The sequence below is a fragment of the Juglans microcarpa x Juglans regia genome, chromosome 8S (genome assembly GCF_004785595.1).
Source record: "Juglans microcarpa x Juglans regia isolate MS1-56 chromosome 8S, Jm3101_v1.0, whole genome shotgun sequence".
Classification (NCBI taxonomy): domain Eukaryota; kingdom Viridiplantae; phylum Streptophyta; class Magnoliopsida; order Fagales; family Juglandaceae; genus Juglans; species Juglans microcarpa x Juglans regia.
Genome location: NC_054609.1, coordinates 17,521,773 through 17,540,421, shown reverse-complemented (window position 1 = coordinate 17,540,421; position 18,649 = coordinate 17,521,773). Strand labels below are relative to the sequence as shown.

At 35.9% G+C, this 18,649-nt stretch overlaps 2 protein-coding genes and 1 pseudogene across 3 annotated transcripts; 1 reads left to right on the top strand and 2 right to left on the bottom strand.

Annotated features, from left to right (window-relative positions):
* Positions 1–1,273: 1,273 nt before the first annotated feature.
* Positions 1,274–5,216, top strand: LOC121244287 (annotated as a pseudogene).
* Positions 5,217–6,091: 875 nt separating this feature from the next.
* Positions 6,092–9,710, bottom strand: LOC121244586 (protein REVEILLE 7-like). 2 transcript variants are annotated; one of them, XM_041142725.1, is made up of 7 exons: positions 9,449–9,710; positions 9,203–9,271; positions 8,156–8,287; positions 7,928–8,039; positions 7,777–7,838; positions 7,223–7,633; positions 6,092–7,111 (listed from the first exon to the last, which is right to left on the bottom strand). In XM_041142725.1, the coding sequence occupies exons 2-7, from the start codon at positions 9,212–9,214 to the stop codon at positions 6,449–6,451; spliced, it is 1,392 nt and encodes a 463-aa protein (XP_040998659.1). In that variant the 5' UTR covers positions 9,215–9,271; positions 9,449–9,710; the 3' UTR covers positions 6,092–6,448. The 2 variants fall into 2 exon arrangements, with proteins under 2 accessions (XP_040998659.1, XP_040998660.1); XM_041142726.1 differs by having other exon boundaries at positions 8,156–8,284; positions 9,449–9,709.
* A 4,081-nt stretch (positions 9,711–13,791) lies between these two features.
* Positions 13,792–18,401, bottom strand: LOC121244886 (homeobox-leucine zipper protein HDG11-like). Its single transcript, XM_041143120.1, has 10 exons — positions 17,286–18,401; positions 17,043–17,160; positions 16,760–16,948; positions 16,171–16,641; positions 15,964–16,065; positions 15,664–15,867; positions 15,359–15,542; positions 15,009–15,277; positions 14,819–14,908; positions 13,792–14,734 (listed from the first exon to the last, which is right to left on the bottom strand). Exons 1-10 carry the CDS (start codon positions 17,396–17,398, stop codon positions 14,330–14,332), a joined length of 2,145 nt encoding a protein of 714 aa, XP_040999054.1. The 5' UTR covers positions 17,399–18,401; the 3' UTR covers positions 13,792–14,329.
* Between the last annotated feature and the right edge of the window lie 248 nt (positions 18,402–18,649).

Genomic DNA, 18,649 nt, shown 5'->3' with positions numbered 1-18,649 from the left:
ATGAAGTCACCACTTGTCCAAAAAATTAAGCTAATTAAAAAAATATAAATTTTATTATTTAATTTATATCTTAACACAGAAGGCTTAGATAATGCAGATTATCTATAATCATGACACCGAGCTCCAATGTTTGCATTTTGATCTATCCACTTAATTTGGATTTGTTTTTTCTTGTTGGAACTGGTCCATATTAGCATTAGACTAGAAAAGAAGATGACCAAGTGTCACAAATGAAAAAAGAGAAGATATCAAAAAAACTTTAAGATTTGAAATTGCTTAATAATATTACTAACATAATATTTAAAACATTATCTCTTAATATGACATCAAATGATTAAAAGATAAGTGCAATATAATAAATAATTATTCAGTTATTTGGTATAATTAATTTAAAAAATAACAGTTGATCTAAGAATGATAGCCATTCATCAATTGAAAGTGGGCAAGATGGTACTGATGAATTGTGATTGGTCTAAACCTTTGATCAACGACTTATCGTGACCCGCCCAGAATGCCCATACATACTAAGACCTTATTCATACAGTGAAGATAAAGAATCTTATTAAAATGTTAACATTAGAAAATAAAGAATCTTATTAAAATAATTATTAAACAATTAATTCAATTGATCTTAAAACACAACTTAACACCCTTCATGTCTATTTATAGGTAATTTGGAGTAAAAAAGCTGGAAACTGGTTATAAGAGTCCATGATGCATCTTTTCTAGTTCCATATATTATCATTTGACTGGAAGTTGGAACAGTAGGATTGAACTGCCGTTTAGAATGTAATTCTTCTCTCTTCTGAAACGACAACAACACTAGTATGCACGAAGTTTCCTAGAAGGAGGAACATGCATAATTTAGTATTTATTTTGTATCATTGCTACTGAATTTCCCACATTAGATAGCAAACAAGAAGTTTCTTCTCATCTTTCTTTGACCAATGCGTATGATTTTAAATTTCTTCTATCAATATCATGGGTGACCAACCTGACATTGATTTTAATATTTAAGTTGTGTAGAAAGAAGTTGCTCATTGCTCTAATGATCAGTTGTAATGAGACTACAAACGATGACTTCTTCTGCAGCCTTACAAGGAGTGCCTTCAGCCTCTTTCTTTTCTTCTTGCACTCGTCGATGGACTCATGATGTATTTATAAGTTTTAGAGGTAAAGATACTCGCAATAATTTTACTTCCCATCTACAAAATGCTTTGCATAAAAGAGGTATCAACACCTATGTAGATGAAGAGCTTAGAAAAGGAGAGAAAATTTCATTGGAAATTCTCAAAGCTATTGAAGAATCGAGGATTTCTATCGTTGTACTTTCTAAACATTATGCATCATCAATATGGTGCTTGGAGGAGTTGATGAAGATTCTTGAGTGCAAGGAAACAAAACAACTAACTGTTCTGCCAGTATTTTACAAAGTGAGTCCGTCGGTAGTACGGAATCAAGAAAAGAGTTTTGAAAAATCATTGGCTGAACTTGAAGACACGATCAAGGATGACATGAAGTTGAAGAGGTGGAAGGAATGCCTAAAAGAAGTGACCAATTTGGCCGGGTGGCATTTAGGAGGGAGAAGGTAATTCAAACCATGATTTTGTGCCTTCATCAAGTTAATTTTTCTTTACTTTATTTCAAATCCTTATGATGATACGTTTGGGTTCTAAAGCATTCAAGAAGATGAAAAGGTAATATCATCAAGGTAATATTTCGAATATCATTTATTGATCATTTATCGATGTAAATGAATATTTCGAATAGCATTAAATATTTAATAAATATTGAGAAACTTATTTTGTATGTCTTTTTCTCATGCACTCTAAATTCTAAAGCTTGAACATGAAGTACTCTAGTAAATTTTGGTCCTGTGGAAAGATATTACAGATTATTGAACGGTGCAAGATATATAGAAAAAATGCATTTTATTATCAAGTTAAATATTTGAAAAAGATATTTTATCCTTTCTGTTTGAGAAATTTGACCTGCTGAATTTTTATTTATTTATTGTATCTTTTATATTGATAGGAAGGAGTCTGAATTTATCCATGAAGTTGTTCAAGTGGTCTCAAGGATAGTAAATCTTACATCTTTAAATGTTGCCAAGTATCCAATTGGAATAGAGTCTCGCATACATGACATCAATGCTCTTTTGAGTATTGAAATAAATGACATACGCATGGTGGGTATCTTTGGAATTGGCGGAATTGGCAAGACAACTATTGCCAAAGCAATCTATAACTTAATTGCTTATCGATTTGAGAGTAGTTGTTTTCTTGCAAACATTAGAGAAAGTTCAAAGCGAGAGTGCGGTCTAATCCAAATGCAGAAGACACTTCTTTACGAGGTCTTGGGAGACTCAGATTTAAAGGTTGTTAACACTGATCAAGGAATAAATATGATAAGGAAGAGACTTTGCTGTAAAAATGTTCTTTTAGTTCTTGATGATGTGGATCGATTGGATCAATTAGAAACATTAGCTGGAGGATGTGATTGATTTGGTATAGGAAGTAGAATCATCATAACAACAAGAGATAAACATTTGCTAACCGGGCATAAAGTTGATTTGACATACAAGGCGAAGAAATTGGATCACAATGAATCTCTTCAGCTATTTAGTCGACATGCCTTCAAAAGTGACAAGCCTGACAAACCTAATGATGATTTTGTTGAACTAATAGAACATGCACTGCATTATGCTGGAGGCCTTCCAATAGTTTTAACAGTGCTAGGTTCGTATCTATATGGTAGAGATATACATCAATGGAAAGATGTATTGGAAAAGTATCGAATAAGCCCTCCAAAGAATATTCAAGAAATACTTAGAATAAGTTATGATGGATTGGATGAAAATGAGAAGAATATTTTTCTTGACATTGCATGTTTCTTTAAAGGAGGGCATGTTGGATATGTCATTAATATACTGGAGGGTTGTAACTTCTTTCCAAAGATTGGAATCAAAGTGCTTATGGATAAATCTCTTATTACTACGGATGAGTTTGATATATTGGTCATGCACGACTTAATACAAGATATGGGTAGAGAAATTGTTCGACAAGAAGCACCCAAAGAATCTGGAAGACGCAGTAGGTTGTGGTTTCATGAAGATGTTCGATATGTTCTAGAAGAAAATATGGTAAGAATCACATCATCCACGATTGCCCAATTACAGAACATATATAGTTTCTATGTGCATCTTGTTTTTCTTTATTAACAAGTAAATATGAGAAAGACAATGCTGACAAAATTATAAAATGTGGAGTCTTATACTCTTTAAATCTCTTGATATACTTGCCCATTGTTGTTACTAGGGAACAAACAAAATTGAAGGCATATTGGTAGAGCTGCCGAAACGAGATGTCATACGTTTGGGTTCTAAAGCATTCAAGAAGATGAAAAGGCTTAGATTGTTTGTCAACTGCAATGCATTATTATTTGGAGGGCCTAATTATCTCTCTAATGAGTTACGATTACTTGATTGGTCTAAATATCCTTTACAGTCTTTGCCATCCAATTTTTATGGGAAGAAACTTGTTGCTCTTAGAATCCGTTCTAGCTTCATCAAAGAAGTGGGGGAAGAATTCCAGGTACAAGTATTATTCCCATTAATTTTTTTTCTTTAATCTATGTTTTAACCTTCCTAGTTCCTTCAAGCTAATCTATCTAATTTTTCTACAGAATTTCCAAAACTTGAAAATCATGGATTTTTCTAGTTGTGAATTCCTAACAAAAATCCCAGATCTTTCAAGGACCACACAGTTAGAGGAGTTGACACTTCATAGTTGTAGAAACTTAGTTGAAGTTCATCATTCCGTTGGATTCCTTAATAAACTTGTTAGGTTGAATCTTACACTGTGCTGTAACCTTCGGAGTTTACCAAGAAGCCTCAAGTTGAGATCTTTAGAATTTCTTGGCCTTGAAAATTGTTCAAGCCTTGAGAAATTCCCAGAAATTGAGTGTGAAATGGAACGTTTGAAATTTATTAGCTTTGAACGCACTGGTATCAAAGAAGTTCCTTCATCTATTGGATACCTCACTGGGCTTCGTTTCTTATTTCTAAATGGTTGCAAAAACCTTGTGCATCTCCCCACTAGCATTCTTCGGTTGCAACATCTGCAAAATCTTTATCTCCGGGATTGTTCAAAGCTTGATGGGTTTCCCAAGGATTCTGGAATTTCATCAGGTGAAGAATTGCTCCCACCAACGAGTTCTGGCTTTTTTAATGATAATTGTTCCTCAATTGTGTTTCCATCACTGCGATTTTTGGATCTTAAGAACTGCTTCCTATCAAAAACAAATTTCTTTCCATCATTTAACTGCTCATCCACTTTGAGAGAGTTCTGTCTATCTGGGAGTGATATTGTTATTCTTCCCCAAACCATCAAAAGATTTGTTGGATTGAAGTCCCTTCAGTTGCTGGGTTGCAAGAAGCTTCAAAAAATTGTAGAACTTCCTCCGAATATTCATGAGGTATTTACTAGTAGATGCATTTCGTTGGAAAGTTTTCCAGAAGTTTCAAGAAAATTTCAGTTCATTACATGCAACCTACCTTCATTAGAATGGATTGACTTGTCTGAGTGCCACAAATTACTTGTGAATCTAGGGAATCCTGTGGCAAATCCTTATTTGGTGAGGTATCTCTCTCTCTTTCTCTCTCTCTCTCTCACATGTTTTTGCGTGGCTTGATTTATAAATTTTACTGTTGAAAACTTGAAAAATTCATTTAACAGGGGCACCTTGAGAACCTTGAAGGAGGCATTGTGTTTCCTGGAGATACGATGCCAGAATGGTTCAACCATCAAAAGAAGACTTCAAATGGTATTTCATGTGAAATAAATATTGAGGGGCCGCTATATTTGGATGAGAAGATAGGAATTGCTTTGTGTGCTGTTATGGAACCAATTCTTGCAGTTAAACACCACCCAATTCGTATGGAGATCATTGTCAATGGTATATCAAGGCATACTATATACCGAACAACTCATGAAATGGGCTCAGTTCATGTATGGCTGGAATACTTGTTTTTGAAGTCTTCTGAGGTCCAAGGGTACGTTAATCTCAGAGTTAAGTTTTATTCTGGCTCAAGATCAAACCCAGTTCTCTTTGGAAGTTGTGGGGTCCATTTGGTATGCAAGCATGAAGAGAATGAGGTTGTTGATGTGCATTTGGACCATGAAGTAGACAGGGAAATCGTAGATCAAGTAGATTAAGGGTGCGTTTGGTTACCAAACTCACCTCAACTCATCATTACAACTTTTTCAAATCCCAATACAAAATATAATAAACAATTCAACTTTTTCAAATTTTAAAATAATAATAATATTAAAAAATAATATTCTAACAATATTTTATCATCACAACTCAACTCAACTCACTTCAACATCCACACACACCCTTAATGGAGGATATCCAACTTTCTAAAAGGCGTCATGTTGATGATTATAGCAGTTTGGAATCCAATCTGTACCCACAACAGAAGAGGCGTTCATCAATGGTGGGAATCAAAATTTCTGAGTTGGAGATTAAGTTACTTGGTGAATCCTGAACTAGACCAATCCAATCACTTCCAAAGCCGAAACTTGCTAGCTTTACTTCACTAGGCACCTAGCTGCTTCTTAATTTCCTTGTTTGGAATTGTGTCAAATCTGTTTTTGGTCAGTTTTATGGCATTAACGATTCTTGAAAGTGGCGTTATATGCTGAATTTGTAGTTGATAATTGTCACCATAGGACAGTTTGCCCCAAAATACACTAAGATGGTGAGTAAGGATTTTAGATTCTCTGGATTGACGTACAAGAAGTGAAAGTCACTGGTTGCTACCATGGACGTGGGTGAGTCTTGGTGCAACTGGTATTCTGCTTCTGTTTGTCAACTTTGTCATATCCTCAACACTGATCAATGAGAATGTGCCCATGGCTCTTAATCCTTTTTTTTTTTTTAATTAATTAATTTATTTATTTTTCATGTCAAGATTTTTAAGCATAATGCATTTTCAAAATTTGAAGAAATTTTGAAAATCATTTTCAAAATTAAAATGTTCTAGTTTAGTTAAATGGAGTGTTTTTCATTTGACATATATATGAAGTATCATTCAACATTATGTTTGAAAGAAGGAATTTTCAGACACTGAAATAAAGACGGCGGCAAAGCAACATGTTGCTCAAAATATTTACAACTTGGTTCCTAAGTGGAATCTTGAAGTGGAGGAGGGAAAGGTCGAAAGGAACAAGCAGGAGAGGTTTCGGAAAGCCACAGATACAATCCAAAAAGCTTGCATCTAGTTACTCTTTCTGCCAAAACCATGCCATTGCTACCATTAATTAGTTCTCGACTTTCTAAAGATGGGTAACTCTTCTGGAGAAAGTGAGCAAAATTACCATTAGTTCCTGCGTGAAGGTCAAATGGATATGCACTGTTGTTTTTTTTTGGTGGGGTGGGGGGGCTACGAGCAAACTCGAGCTCTTTGTCCCTCCCTCTCCTCTATAACCATCATTGATGAGTTCGCATCTCTCTCTGCTCGACATCTTTTGTAGGGAACAAATCCCTTCATATGGTTGCAGGGGCTAACCATCCTTCTCTCATCAAGAGTTTCTTGAGACTCGCAATCAACACCAACTAAATTCTTCTCTCCATTTTCCACTTCATTAATTATTGCAGAGTTCGAGCCAGTACAAGATTTTTCCTTCACAATATCCCTCTCGTTCGTTTCTTCTTCAACACAGGAGCCTGTAGGTACTTGAACTGAGGTTTGGTAATATGAGGGAGAGCAATAAAATGGCAGACCTTGGTACAGAGTCCACCATGGCAGAGAAGCATAATGGTAGGCTTCTGCAGAGTCGGTGTTCTCTTTACGATGTTCCATGTGTCTATCTGGGGCTCGACATGGCAATGATTCACAATTATAATTAACAAGCTTCTCATTATCAATGTTCTCTGGACTCTTATCAGATGGCAGTGACTCACTATTCTCTGACCCTGAAGAACATGGTTTTTGAAAATCTGTCACCACAACCGTCCTTCCAAAAAGCTTGATGCTTGTAACGGGTGCTCCTGTGGCTTCATCTCCCATGTTGCCTAGAGTATCCTTGGAAGCTAACTCCAATTTCTGTACATTCATAACGAGAAGAGAGAGTAAGAATTTTGCCCAGCAAACAGGTTAACAAGGTATCATCCAACTTGGACTAAGTTGAAGGATAAATATAACAGTTCATTGTACCATGGACAAAAAGCACTCAGGCGTTGATGAAAAAGGATCTTTTTCTTCTTGGACAGTGGAATTGGATGTCATGTGTACATTCTCCTTCTCAACAGGTGAGGAGGTACTTGAGTGAATGTCAGTTGTGCAGGAATTAGGAGAAGAACAAGGATTGAGCTGCTCTGAAACTGCAGACCCCAATGAATCTGACCCAGCTGCAGAGAGAACTGAAGTGGGAGATTTGGTGTCTTTCTCCCCCACCAATAAATTTGGAGATGGAGACCTTTCTAATTGATTTGTAACTGATATCCCATTAAGGGAATCAACTGATTTACGTGGATAAGGATGTGAGGGTTTCTTCTTTGGCCGTGGAGGCGGTATCTCAACTGGTTCTATGGTGTTTTCAGTGCTACCACTGGATGCCCGTACCACCTGAAACCAGCAAGCAAAAAACAAATTAATGCGGAGGAAAGATGCCAATTAGACAAACCCACAAACGAAGCTGAGCTACTGTAGTTTATGATCAAATGTGTGCATCACAATAGTAACTAGACACTGAAACATAATCATTTAACCTTAGAGAAAAATTTTTGAGCATGACTTCGGATCTGAACTGCAGTTTTGGTGCCTACATGTGCTGCATAAAATTAAGAGTAACTTCAATCTGTTTGGACAGCCAACAGACATGAGAACCGTTCCAAACAAATCACCATACACCAAGCTTACCTTCGATTTGACGCCAACCACGACCATACAGCTTCAAGGCTTCAAGAAACTTCTGATGCTCTTCTTCTGTCCATTTTTCTCTTTGTTTAACGATGGTGTAGGGTTTCCTTACCTGCTCAAACATGAAAGAACAGATGAAAATAATTAAAATCACAAGTTATATGTCCTTTGGCGAATTTATTCCCAACAAATGAAAGGCAGAATATAAGGCTGCGAAGAGAATAAAACCTTAGGTGTAGGGTAATCCCCAAATGAACATATCTCCTCCTTCTGGACCACTGTTTCAGTCTGTGCAGCGCCATCAGAGCGGTAGTTACCAGCTTTTACAGAGGCATCTGACGTTTTTCCTTCATCCTGCTGCTAAATGCAAGTGAAAGAGTAGTGTATTAAGTTTCCTTCTCTTCAAAATTGGAATCAATTTAATAATTCTTCTTCATCGCAAAACTTAGTAGCACCACGTTACATGTTTAAAAATGAACACTTTCCTTGGTTTCTATGCAATGTATTCTATCTGCATAACAGCGAATTCGAGGTCCCAAAAGAGTCACTGCATGCTTTTACATGCAATTGTTCAAAAGTGCATCTGCTTATAGTCAATGTTTTGACAACATTGGCTTCCAACGATTATATAGAAGACAATAGCAGTTCTCCGCTCATACTATGCATAAGAAGTCTAAATTTTTCATTCCTATGTTGGTGATATAAATAGATAGGGAGCGAGAGAAGGGGGGAGGGAGGGAGGGTGGAATGGCCGTAAACTCCCGCAAGGAGGTTTGTTATTTGAAACCTTTCCTTTTTCAACCTATAGTTATAATCCTTGTATTCATCCTCAAATCAATGAAAAGAGTACTGTGGTTCGAACTCAAATATCCTAATTAATATCCTCCACGAATGTGATCGCCTACTCATTATTCTAATTGAAAGGATAGTGAATCTAGTGCTTACTCCGCACAGCCAGAGCACTTAGTACACGGCTTTTATGCCACTACGCCTGAAGCCTAAATAACTTTGGATCGGAAATCCCCATGCCATTTCCGTATATTCGAGTCTCTACAAGTAAATTGCGAAAAAAAAAACGGCAGTAATTTTGTCTTTTCAACGAACCCCATCAATTCCCTGCCTTTGCAAATGGAAAAAGGCTGACTCTTACCACTCAACACCACTTTTTAACCGAGATACATATCCTTCTCCTTGTTTCTATGAGATAAGCAGTAAGAGACCGATATAAGTTTCGTAAACACATGCACACGACAATTAAGTAATGGCAATATATACCTGAACAGTCATTGCCACAAGATCAGAACTAGCCCTCTCTCACACAGAATCAGTGCTAAGTTCCCAGAGCTGCAACAAAAACTTACAGCGGTCAAACACACAAACAATAGATACTTCCACTGTTCCTCGCTTTTCCCTCAATTCTTCTCAGCAAAACAGAAATCTTAATTATTATTATTATTTTTTTAAAAAAAATTTGAAAAAAATGTAAATCAGAAATTCTCAATTGGCTCAATCAGAACCTACCGTCGGAAAATCTTGGGAAGCTGATGTTCCGAGGAAGGAAGAATCCAGGACAGAAGAGTTCAGATTCCTCGAATTTCCCTCTTGAGAGAACTGATTGCTCACTCTGCTACGAAGGGAAACGGATTCCCGAATCCCTTTTCTTTTTTGCAGGGGATTTCAAATCCAAGAAAGGATGAGAAGGAGAAGAGCAGAAGAATGAATCGGGAAAACGGAAGACTAATAGGAAGAGATAAGACTCAAAAGAGGAAAATTTTGCAGTTTTTTTATAGAAGGGGAGGACGAAGAAGGAGAGGCCGCCACGTCGGATGCTTTTGAGTGGATTTTCTTTAGAAAGAGGATTCCAGAAGGGGGCCGTGGAATCTTGTGGCTCAGAACGCTCAACACGCGGCGTCCTCTCGTGTCGTTTCTCCGATATTTATTTTTTGGAAAAATATTATTATTCATAATTTTTTTTTTCATTTCATAAATATTAAAAAAGTATGAAGAATATTTATAAAATATTTATATTTTTCTTGTCTATCTTTTATTGGATAAAAATATTTATTAAATATTTAGTATTATTAAAAAATCACACAATTTAAAAATAAATATTGTATTTATCTCTCTCTCTCCAAATAAAAGCTAAAGCCAGAACAATATTTTAAAGATATTTTATCTCTTTTAATTAATTAATTGATTTGCAAATGTTTGTGGACCATATGGACTGCATATGGATAAATAAATGAAAGAATAATTTCAGATATAAATTCTAAATATATAAATTTTATATAAATATTTTGTAAAAATGTGAATTTCATGAAGAAAAATAATTTTTTTTAATATTTTTTCACATTGAGGTTTTTATTTATTTATTTATTATAAAGTAATTGTGAAAGACAAGCATGTATAGAAAAAATTTTATTCATCAAATTCATATTCATACATCACATTTTTAAAAATTTTTTAAATTATTTTCTCTTGTCAAATGTGTCGTATATGGATGATGAGTAGAAGAATTTAATTAGTTTAATAAAAATAAAATTAAAAAATTAAAAAAAATGATATATATTATATAGAGATAATGAGTAGCAAAGCTCAGGGCATATATATATATTAGAGAAACGAATGCTTAGCTCGATTTAGTCATTCACAAATCTCATTCTCATTAAATTCTCTCACTCTATCCATACTTTTTTTTTAAAGAAAAACTAAAATTTTCTATAATATATGATGTTATAATAAAATAAATATAAAATTATTTATAGTTTTAAATAATAAAATAATATTAAATACAATTTTAAAGTGGATAAACTCCACGCATTCGGATTGAGAAAAATAGAGTCCACATTAAGAAAATGATTTTTTTTTCATGTGGAATTTAAATTTGTCTACTTTTTAAAGGAAATACGTGAAAGTTACATATTCTAATATTGTACAATTTAATTTTATTAAATAAATAAAATTAATATTATATTTTAAAAAAAATGATTTTTACAATTCTAAAATATATAAATTTTATGCACTTATTTTTTTAAAAAAAATAAGATAAATATGAGATCTATGTAAATATAATACTGTAGACAAAATAACAAAAGCTTTATCAGCCTTTTTAAAAAAAAAAATATAATCCTAAGAATTTTATTTAAATTTATATCATACCCGTATATATCTAAATATAAATATAAATTTTTTATAAAAAAAAATATAAATATAAATAATATAATTATGCAGAAAGGAAAAATGAGAAATATCTACAGCCACTAATTCCTTGCGCTTTTTGCAAAATCTACTTGTCATAATGTTTTCAGATTTCACACTAAAACTCAAAGACCCGAATATGAAAACCTTCGAAAATTGCCATCCACAATTCCTGGCTGGGTTTGGTTGTTTGTCAGTTTGGGAACTCAACATGCACTCACTTCAGCCACACGTATTAAGAGGAGTTTATAATCTGACGTATCACATCAAATTATATTAGTTTATGAGTTTATTTTTATATAATTTTTTTATATTTAAAATATTTTTTTTAAATAAATAAATTTTGCATAAGTTGTTTATAAAAAAAATTAGATTCTCACTTAAAAAATAGATTTTTCTTATAATTTTTTTAATATAAGATTTACTTTTTTATAAAGAGGTTGTGGGAGACTTACTGATTTGATTTGTTATAATTTTATTTATCTTATTTTATTTTATCTATATAACTAGACGATGCTATTATGTTAGAAATCATTTGTTGTTGACTTTATCTATCTTTCTTGTGCCCTTTTCTCAGTCTGTCTGTCTGTTTACTGCTATTAATGCCAATTTATTACAGGGTTTGCTATTGGTGCTTCTTAGACCCGTGTACCACCGAATCACATGTATTTTCCCAATGGCCAAACAAGGTTTTTATTTTATTTTATTTTATTTATGCTAAGAATTTTTCTCAGCCATGTATTTGTTCTTCCACATCTTAGATTCATCTGGGGCCTCTATTTTTGTTCCTCTTTTCCCCTACCCTTTTTCAAGTGACCCGTCTTCTTAAATGACTATGTATTTTATATATATATGTTCCACTCATGATAGATAGTATTCTTTTATAATAAAAGTTTCATTTTTTTTAATATATATATTTGATTGTCCCATGTGGTGGGAGAATTTCATTTCTACAATGCTTTTCAAGGGCAAACATTTAATGTGAAGTGGAAATGAAATAAATGTTGTTAAATTAGGATTTAAAAATTTATTGGATATAATATCCTATTAACAAGTCAATGAACAATATTTCAAATATTGATGAAAAAGTCAACTTAGTTTTTTTAATTAAAGGTCAATTTATTTTTCAAACACGCTAGAGTTGAGATGAATTAAATTTTTTATAAATAGTAGTGAGTTTAGATGATGTAGTGAATTTTGTGAGACTCACTTAAAAAGAATTTAGATGTGTTTAGATTTAAGATGAGTTTAAATGTATTTATGAAAAGTTAAAAAATATTGTGGGTTTCACGTCTAAAGAAGTGTTGAGTTGAAAAAAATTATAGGTTCTACGTGTAAAGAGGTTTTGAGTTGAGATAAGTTTAGTGATTTGAGAGTTGAGTGTTTGAATGTTAGACTCAGCTTAAAAATAGACTGAACTGAGTGATAGACAGTCTAAAAAGTTGTGGATCCCGTGTGTAAAGAAGTGTTGAGTTGAAAAAAATTGTGAGTCCCGTGTGTAAAGAAATTTTGAGTTGAAATGAGTTTAATGATTTAAAAGTTGTGTGTTTGAATGTTAAACTTAGCTTAAAATTAGACTGAATTGAGTGATAAGGCCAACTTCCAAACGGGACATAATATAGATAAGAATGTTTTATTGTTAAAGAAAGCTTTGGACTAGATTTCTAAGAGTATATAATAAATAGCCATTTTTAATAATATGGTTGTAAAAATTATAAATGTCAACTGTTTAATTTAAAAAAATTAAAATGAATATTACTATTATAAGTCCTCTACACCATATGCCATAAATTAATATTAAAATTCTTATTGGACCAAAACAATATAAAAATAAAATAAAATCTAAAAGGGGTCTTCCTTCTGTTAAATCCGTTGGCATCTTCTCCTCGTATGTATGTCGAGTGGTTTCATTACTTTTAAAGTACATTGGGCCAAACTTATTTCATCTCGTTATTTTAGTTGAAAATTGAAGGAAGTTTGGGCCCCAAGACCCAGTTCATGGGCTTCGGCTCGATTCTCTTTACTTCAGCTTCGCTCAATTTCATATGGAAACCTTCCATTCCACTCAGCATAAAAAAAAAGTGTTGGTATTTTTATTTTTCATATGCTAAAAGATAGACCCATATCTTAATTTCATATGCTCGAAAAAATGATTGGTTTCCATATATTAAAAACAAGAGAAGCACGAAGAGATCTTACCAAAAAAATTCATAAACTGTCATTTCATATGATACATTAGATTTACTTTATAATATAAGCAATTTTCCAATTTAACGTATCATAACATATCAAATTAAATTCCGTCAATTTAAAGATCTATTCATGCTAAATCATTTCTTTAATAAAAAACACTTATAACCTATAATTATTTGGAACATAATAGACCTATAAAACATAAGATTACTATGATGTCACACTTACACATTCCAAAAAATAAATTGTTTAGTTTTAAAATTTCTTGAAAATAGGATTTTTTGAAAGTCGAAATTCAGTACTTTTCAGTCTGAGAAAACAGGATGGAACCCACTACTGATGTGAAGCAACGAGGCAATCCAGACCATCAATGTCTGACCCGACTTCTTAACTTTTCTCACTCCAACCATCTCCCTTTCCCCATACACAAAACCCAATTATGAGAGAGAGAGAGAGAGATTTGACACAAGAACTGGATAAAAAAGACAAGAATGATTTGGATTGAAAGAAGTCCATGAACAGAACTAGAAGTCAATTCCCGAACCTTACTTTTTTCTTGCTGGTGTCGTACAACACTGGGAATGAAGGAAATGGAATGCAAACATGAAAAAAAAAAAAGGTTGCAAGGAGAGAAACCAGGCAGGAAAATGCAAGTATGGTGCGTTCTTGACTCCCTCTTTTTACGATGCACTCTTCCAAAAGATAAATAAACAAACAGCAAAAATAAAGATCAAAGCTTTTGCCCAAAAAACTGAATTTTTGTAGTTGGTGTGAAGTGTAATCCGTGGCAGCCAAAAAAGCAGGCAGCAGCAGCAGCAGCAGCGGTAAATAATCATCTCCAGCTCTTTGATGAGAGGGCATTCAAAATCCCAACTAACCCATAAAACTTCTCCAGCATTAATGAATGCAAGCCCCCCCAAGCACAAAGAGACTCTGAACCTTTCTGCTCGGTATATTAAAGGATGTTAAGAGCCAAAAAAGAACAGTTGTGTAGCACATTAAGCAGATTCATCAGGAACCAGGACAATTCAAGGCAGCCTTTATTTGCTGAACAGTGGTGCCGATAAGGTTATTAACAGTAGTCACCGACTCCAAGTTCAGCTTAGCAGAAGGCAGGCTGCTCACTAGTATTTGAAACGCCACTGTAATCAGTGAACCCCCAAACCGACTCATCATGCTCCCGCCGTGTTGTGAGCTGGAACTTGTCGATGCGCCGTCTCCAGGTAGCAGGTCGGGACGGCCGTCAGGTGAAATGGCAAACCCTAATGGTAGAAGAGGAATGTAGGATGGATCTTCGCCACTCATTGCTATGTTTATTGCAGGAAGATCAACTGGGCAGTACACCACTAATGCACCTGACGAGTCTATGCAGCTCTCTTGAAGTATCAACCTGTTGTTTTGGCTAGTGTTGAAAGCCTGTTCCAGAATTTAATTTCATAGTAATAAAAACAGACTAGAATGCATTGAATTACTTTTAACAAAATCCATTCAAGCACTTACTCGAAGCACAGATATACAGTTCCCTGGATGGGACCCATTTGCTATATGGGCAACCTCTTCCACGCCATTGCCACTGGAGAGAACATCCCACTGAAATAATGAATAGAACGAAGCAATGTAACAATTACTACGTTTTAACTAAATGATATACTCCATAAATTAACAGGTTTCCAACGTTTTATCAGAGTACCTGGGCTCGGGTTCTTTCATCCTTGAAGAAATTGAAGACATTTTGTGGTGAAACTGGAAGCCAAATTGTAGTAGCCGCACTGAGAACCACTCCATTGGGTTGGCCAGGATCGGTGCTCTTATGGACACTCACTCGAACTCCAACCTCATTCATCCCAGAAAGGGTTGTCCACCCGTGGCTGTTAGAAGTGCCAATGCTTGCACAGAAATTGTTGACCATTCTTTGGGCAAGTTTCATCATGCTTCTCTTACCATCAGTTGACGGAATCACTGGAAAAAAGAAGATAATCTATAAGAGGTTTTCTAAAGGAAGATGATTTAAGCATCATTGAAAATGTGGTGAAAACTTACCTCCCCCAAGATCCCGTGTAGTTGAAGTGCCTGTCACCATAAGACAAGCAAATCTTTCACACATCCTGCAAAGAATAGCAAGCCATCTTTCTGCTCCAAATGCCAACCCACTGTGAACAAGATCTCTATAAAGCCGATGAGTTGGGGTTTTGTCTTCAATTTCCACATGCTCCACCCAAGTAACCTGTTTTCGCATTTTCCAGGAAGACCGAGTGAAAACCATCATAACGCTTACTGTGGGGAGTGAAAACAACACATTTGGAATGTAGAACTAAAGAAAACAACACATTGATTAATCTGACAACCTTGGAATACCCATTAGGCATTTCTTGAATCAAGCATCCGGATGGAAGCCGGCGACATTGAGGAGAAAATTGGTTCTCACGGGGGAAATCATAAGAAACATCTACAACTGCCCACAACCCTTGTTCAATTTGCTGACAATAACGGAGGAAATAGAACTCACGAGTAGATACTAGTGGTGAAAGCACCTGCAAATCTTCGTACATCTGCAATTACAACATTAATGTGAGAAAATCTTCAAAATCTAGCATAAGAGTACTGGAATCGAATTGAAAAGATTGATGAGACTACTTCCTAGTTACCAGTTGCAAAGAGCCACTATGACTACCCAACATTCCAGATGATATCACTTCAATTGTCTTTCCCACTGAGACTATTGCGGGAAATAGCTCCACCCACTTGTGCTACAAACCCAAAACCAGTCATCACCTCGATATGGTAAAAATTCAAGATATTTGGGAATTCCAATTAGCAGTTTTAAGGGTACTAAAGCGAGGAAAGGAACTTACTGAGTCCATAAACATATCAACCAATGCTAAACCATTCATGATCACAACTCCAGAATCTCTAGTTGCCTCGATCCTCGAATGGGGGTTTTTCAAGCTAGTATTAGCCCTTGGAAAAATCCTTTCATAGCTTTCAAGATTAAGAACATCCCTCCCATCAGTTGCTGATTTCATCCACAAGGGTTCGTTAGTCTGCACAAGCCTTAACAATTCTTCCGTGGCACGAACAGCAATATCTGTCATGAGAGACCTGTCCATGTCCGAAAGGCGTGGCTGGAAAGGCAAACGCAAACTTGGTACCGTCGAGGAACTTCCGGGAAGAAGATCGATATCAAGGGAAGGTCCACCAACCCCTTGGCCTCCAAAACTTCCCATTGACAAATCTAGTGAAGAAACATGAATTGGCTGCACTTGTGGGAGTTGAGAAATTGGTCTCCCAATGTACTTGGCTGCAATGCTAGAAACTCTATCAAGCTGCAAGACAAGACAACCAAAAAGATGCCAAGACTAAATGAGCCCAAATGAAAAGTCAGATACAAGTTCAAGTATATATGAAAACAGTGAGAAAGTAAGAAGTTGAGAAATCGGTAACCTCTTCTTTCAAATGGGCATTCTCTATTCGAAGTTTTTGCTCATCAAAATAGGAATCTTCGTTGACTGGAGGCCCCCCGCAAGACGGACAGATGACATTTCTGAGTGCCTCTCGGATTGCTATGTTCTCGCAACGGATCTTGTCGTTCTCTGCTCGGAGCGCACAGTTATCAGCTCTTTCGTGTTGGGCCTGATCAATGAAATAAGCATATACAGTAACTTCATAGAGAGAACTTTACCTGGTAAAGTGAGAAGAAGCATGTGTGTGAGAAAGAGAGCAATACCTTCATCTGGGTCCTCCGGTTTTGGAACCAAAATTTGATCTGGCGAGGAGCCAATCCCAACTCCCGACTTAACAGCGACCTCTGCTTCTCATCCGGGTGAGGGCACTCCTTGAACATGCTTCATGCCCACAAAACGAATGACGAAAACAAAACGATTCAGAAACCCCATCATAATCATTACAAGAACAAACGCAAATAGCGTTTCGTAAAGCGTCATGCAAAGCCAAAAATACAAGGGCTTACGCTTCGAGCCTCTGAATCTGGTGCGCTGTGTGACGATGGTATCGCTTTTTCCTCCCCTGAGGGTCGGAGGAGGCATCTCGGTCTTCTCCGCCTTCTCCACCGCCGTACTCCATATCCTTCCCTGCTCTCTCTCTCTCTCGCGCGCGCTCTCTCTCTTACCACCACCACCACCAAAACAACTCCCTCGCCGTCTTCCCACGGTATCCGCCAAGATGCTGCGCAGGTGAATCACCTACACCCCCTCTCCACCGCATTACAAAATATACAAAAAAAAAAACAGCAAACAAACAAACAAATAAACATACAAAGACTAGAATTTTGGGTTGTGTTTTAAGGAAATACGACTTTGGTGGACACAGAAAGCATATCGTCTGATGAAGTCAAACACCACACAAAAAAATACCAATGAACCGTTCTCTCTCCTACGATGAAAAGGGAAACGGCCGAAAGGAAAAGCAGCAAAATCGTATATATATATATGGGCATGATTTGGGGGGGAGTGAGAGAGTTATGGCGGTGAGACAAAGATGAAATCTTGGGGCGTAATTAAGGATTGAGTGAGGGAGGTCAGAGGACCGGACCGAGCCAGACCAGACAACCCACTAAACCAGACCAGCCGGGAAGCCAAGCCCCCACACCCACATACCCTTCCCAACGCTCAAAACACCACACTCTCCTGATATTGTGTCTATCAAAACAGTAACTGACGTATCTTTAAAAGCATTGCCTCTGATAACACGGAGTCTGCCTTATAAATTCTCAACTCACCCTATTCGAGATTCTCTCTCTCTCTCTCTCTCTCTAGCATTAGTATGTAGTGTGGTACTGGTTATCTGGTACAGTCACGGCCAGGTGTGCAGCAATGGAGCATTTATTAGGACAAGGTCGCCGGCGACCGTTTCCGTTTTGTGTACATTCCCGGGCGAGATTTCGATGTTGTGATGACAAGAAGTGTCCATTTTTAGCCCTATGTTTTGGCTCATCACCATTAGAATGTCTTTATTTTTTTCTTCTCACGATTCCATTCCTGTACTCATGAAGTCTGGGGTTCTTTACAGGCTCTACTACTATGGATGCCCGAAAGTCAAACCTAGGCTTTTTCAATTTCAAGCGAGAGGGGGGGCCATTTCTACTTCTGTGAACCATATCCAGCCATCTCACAATGACCAAAGGATGATATCAAGTGCAGTAATGAACAAGATTCTTTGGGAACTTTCATTTGCGAGTGACGGGCAGAATCTTAATAATGTATATCTTATGACATAAGTTAAAAGGGTCTTAAAAAAAACCTAGTAAATTGGAAAAAGGAAGATCCTCCTTTAATCATGAGGTATGTAAAAAGGTAAGGTGTAAAGTTAAACAGG